Here is a 3,789-nt window from a genome sequence, read left to right as displayed (position 1 = left end):
CAGTACGGAAGATCTGCTGTGAACTATATAGATCATGCATGAGCGACATGTCAGACATGATTTATCAATTAGCAAGACGGCATACGTTCAAGTACCCGCACATATCTATCCTCGACTCTACAAGATCCCAGGTCATCTTTCTATGCACACGTGAAACAATACATACACTCGGAGTGCAGAAAGTCGCGAAAGCAAACCTGGTAATATTGTATTCGCCCGCCTCAAATATTGTACTCCCATAGTGGCCGCATTGGTTTATGGCAGCTTCAATCTGACATGCGCCGAAGAATACGTCTGAGGGTCTCAGGTGGGCTACGGTCGACAGAGCTACAGGACAAGGGTGTCGGACATACCTGATCGGTGCCATCCCGGCCTTCACCAAGGGGCCTCAGTGTGCATATATTAGTTGCACGCGAAGTCGGAATAGCGAGGACGAAGCACAGTTCGGCAAGCAAAATGAGAACCCACTCGGGCAACATTCTCAGGGCAGGGAGAGAACATAGAACGATAGTCTCCCGAGGTAAATAGATCCCCTGTAAGCAAAGTTTATACATCGTTCGTGCAATGAAAAGGACACCTGGCAGCGAGCAGTAGCCATGAGGATAAAAGTCGGTGGCCAGAGGGCGAGTGGCGGGCCGGAGAGAAGACAAAGGTAGACGAATCCGAAGACCCAGGCTCTGACGTCAAGCGGCATCGGTCACGGACTCACGGTGCACCTTGCGCTTTGCACTCTTCCACTGGCACCCGCGCCGTCAATTGGCAAGTGTATCGTTTGCAATGTGCACCTGTACAACGCATCTAGGGTCACAATCATATGCAAGCCTCATCAGAGAGACTCGCGCTCGAGCTTCGCAAGCATCCCCTCAATCCAACCTCGCCACCCCCTAAAGGATAGATGTAGCCTATGCCGCTTGGAATGAATTCCCGCTTGCTGATGTCCGTCCTCATATCACAGCGACAGGCTTGTATCTCAAACAGTCCACCGTCTAGTCCAGGGGCCAGGGTACTATGTCTGACTTGCAGCTTTTTCCAAAACAAGTGCAGCATCATCGCATTCTAGATTTGTAAAGATTGTGATATGAAAACACTGACAATACATGGATACAGGAGGATGCGCGCGGCATATGTGCAGCGTAAAAGTACATGTCAATCGCGAGCTGGACGAAGAATCCACAGATCCTCGCACTAGTATCCTATCCCCATGTCCATATAAAAGTCCCCGGTCATTGGAGGCATGGACATAATGCCCAGATGCTGCTGTTGGTGTTGGCCCTTAGGGGCCTTGACCACAAGATCAGCTTGTTGTCTAGGTGGATTAGGCTACGTGAGTAGACTGAGTTTACGCATGGATGAACTATTGTAACGTACAATCGCATTCGGAGCAGTAGTTTGCGGTTCGCAGCCTGCATCTGCTCCCCAGATTTGATGGCGCGAGAGAACAATACCGCGCGTTGGTCTGTTTCTTTTGCCTTTAGTATCTGTGGCATATAGAATGGCCATCAGTAAAGTCATTCATAAAATGGAAACGACGGTGATCTTACCTTATTTTGTCGATCCACTCTTGCCTGGATCTCCCCTCCTTGAATCAGGTTAACAACATGTTGCTCTAGCTCCTCGATTGACCAACCGAACGCGACACTCATGCGTTCGAGCTTGATAGATGCAAATGGCTGGAAATAGAGCACTAACGCGCGGCTACGGATCAAGTTTGTGAGGATGCTCATGTGCGATGCAAGATGGATGTCGAGGCTGTGCCGTGTCTACGGTGGTTGAGATTATCAATTCAAGCAGGTGACAATATAACGCTTACTGAATATTTGTCGAGTAATGCTAGTACATCCTTAAAGCGATTGCCCATGTACGCCTCCAGTAGTTCGCGCACGTATGGTTCTTGTTCAATGTATGCGCCAAATCCGTCGTTGTCCAAGACTTGAGCGCGAATTGCAGGGCGGGTGAATGTAGCTAGCGCACATAGCGTTGCATAGACGGCAATATCTGCGGGAGCAATCATCTGTCCAGACGTCAATCAAACAATGTGAGCAAGACACCCAGACAGCATAAGGGAATCAAGGAGACCTTTCCGATCCATTCGCCAAGGCTTTTGATCGAGCCAACTTTGATAAAAGCTGTCGCTGCCTTCTCATACTGGGTTTGACCCAGATGGGACAGCGCAAGTGCGACATCAAGCTTGCTTTGTACCTTTTCACGGTCTGCCGCCATCTTTTCTTTGTTTGCTGCGGCAGCCGCAGGGGGTGCAGTGGGCGCCGCGGCATTCGCACTCATACGCGCTGCACTGGCAGTAGCGTCCAATGCCGCTTCGGCTTTGAAGACGTATGTGGCGATGTGGGGGTAGTTGCGATGCTCAACCAAGAGCTAACGACACTGTGGTTGAACGCGATGCCATCCCGTACGGATGCAATACGCACCTCGAGTACGGAAAGACACATATCGAGGACGTGTTGACTAGTTGTGCAGAACTCACGAGACTTTGTGTGATGCTTGAGCGAGTTAGCATGATCGCCTATCGAACGGAAGAAGTCCCCTAGGTCTCTATGGGCCATCTAGAAGCATTATCGGTCTAGTAGAAGAGGAAATACACTAGATAGCCACACACCCTGATGCTCTCCTTAATCATATTGCTTGTGTACGTCTTCAACTCGACCTCAAGCTTGGTACGATCCGCTTGATTCTTCTGATTTGTTTCATCTATCCATTTCTGATCTGTGGGAGCTACGTCGCTACTAGGGGGCAGCTGCCCTTTAGAGGCTGTGGCGGCTTGCTCATAGGCAGCCAAAACGGCGCGATAGAGGTTGGGGTCGCGCATTTGCAAAATCTCTTGTAATGCAAGCTGCAGTGCTTGTCCTGTCAGAGTAGGACATGACGAGATGACGGGCACGAGACGGTCGACAAGTGAACGACCTGGGATCAGGGATTAATAGTGCCTCTACAGAAGACGCAGGAGGGACAGACCTGAATAGCTGGAAACAAGACCATCGAGATCAAATGGGTGGGCGTCGTCGATAGGATAATATGTCGGTTTCTTTCCCGTGTATCTGGTTTGGTGTAGCTCGGCCTCGTCTATGATCTCAACATCCATGGCGGCACAATTCAAGTCTATTCAGTGCCACAGACTGACCGCGTGAAGCCATCCCATGGCCCCCGCACGGTAGATCGCGTCTGACAAAAGGGGAAAGAGTTGTAAGGGGCATTTGGCACAGTGGTAGCGCGCACGCTTCGCATTGTCATCTGCGTGAGGTCCAGGGTTCAATCCCCTGAATGTCCATTTTCTGTTTTTCTTGGGATGTTGTTGACGTCATTGAGCTTGTCACTCGCACCTGCATCTGCAGTGTGATCCCTCGCCGGCCCGCCACTCGCTCTCTGGTCACCGACTTTCATCCTCATGACTACTGCTCGCTTCCAGATGTCCTTTTCATGCGCATGGGCGATGTATAAAACATGCACAATGGGATCTTCATCGGTCTCAGCTTCGGGCTGTCATTCCGAGTTCCCTCCCTGCTTTGAGAATGTTGCCCGCGTGGGTTCTCATATTGCTCGCCGAACTAACCTTCGTCCTCGCCATCTCGACTTCGCGTGCAACTAAGATATGCACACTGAGGCCCCTTGGTGAAAGCCAAGATGATACCGATCAGGTATGTCATGCTTGTCTTTCTCAGCCGTAGCCCACTTGAGATCCTCGGATGTGTTCTTCGATGCATGCCAGATTGAAGCTGCCATAAATAAATGTGGCCACTACGGGAGTACAATATTTGAGGCGGGCGAATACAACAT

General features: G+C 50.5%; 1 protein-coding gene across 1 annotated transcript; it reads right to left on the bottom strand.

Moving 5' to 3' along the window:
- Positions 1–1,185: 1,185 nt before the first annotated feature.
- On the bottom strand, positions 1,186–3,097 carry FIBRA_08573 (uncharacterized protein; the record flags this gene model as incomplete). The annotated part of the gene is made up of 8 exons (XM_012330214.1): positions 1,186–1,320; positions 1,356–1,478; positions 1,542–1,760; positions 1,811–2,011; positions 2,077–2,373; positions 2,427–2,561; positions 2,615–2,919; positions 2,971–3,097. 8 exons carry the CDS (start codon positions 3,095–3,097, stop codon positions 1,186–1,188), a joined length of 1,542 nt encoding a protein of 513 aa, XP_012185604.1.
- Positions 3,098–3,789: the final 692 nt, after the last annotated feature.

Source organism: Fibroporia radiculosa (genome assembly GCF_000313525.1).
Source record: "Fibroporia radiculosa TFFH 294 genomic supercontigs, scaffold1005, whole genome shotgun sequence".
Lineage (NCBI taxonomy): Eukaryota > Fungi > Basidiomycota > Agaricomycetes > Polyporales > Fibroporiaceae > Fibroporia > Fibroporia radiculosa.
Note: the sequence above shows the minus strand (reverse complement) of the source record. Positions and strands in the feature narration are given on the sequence as shown.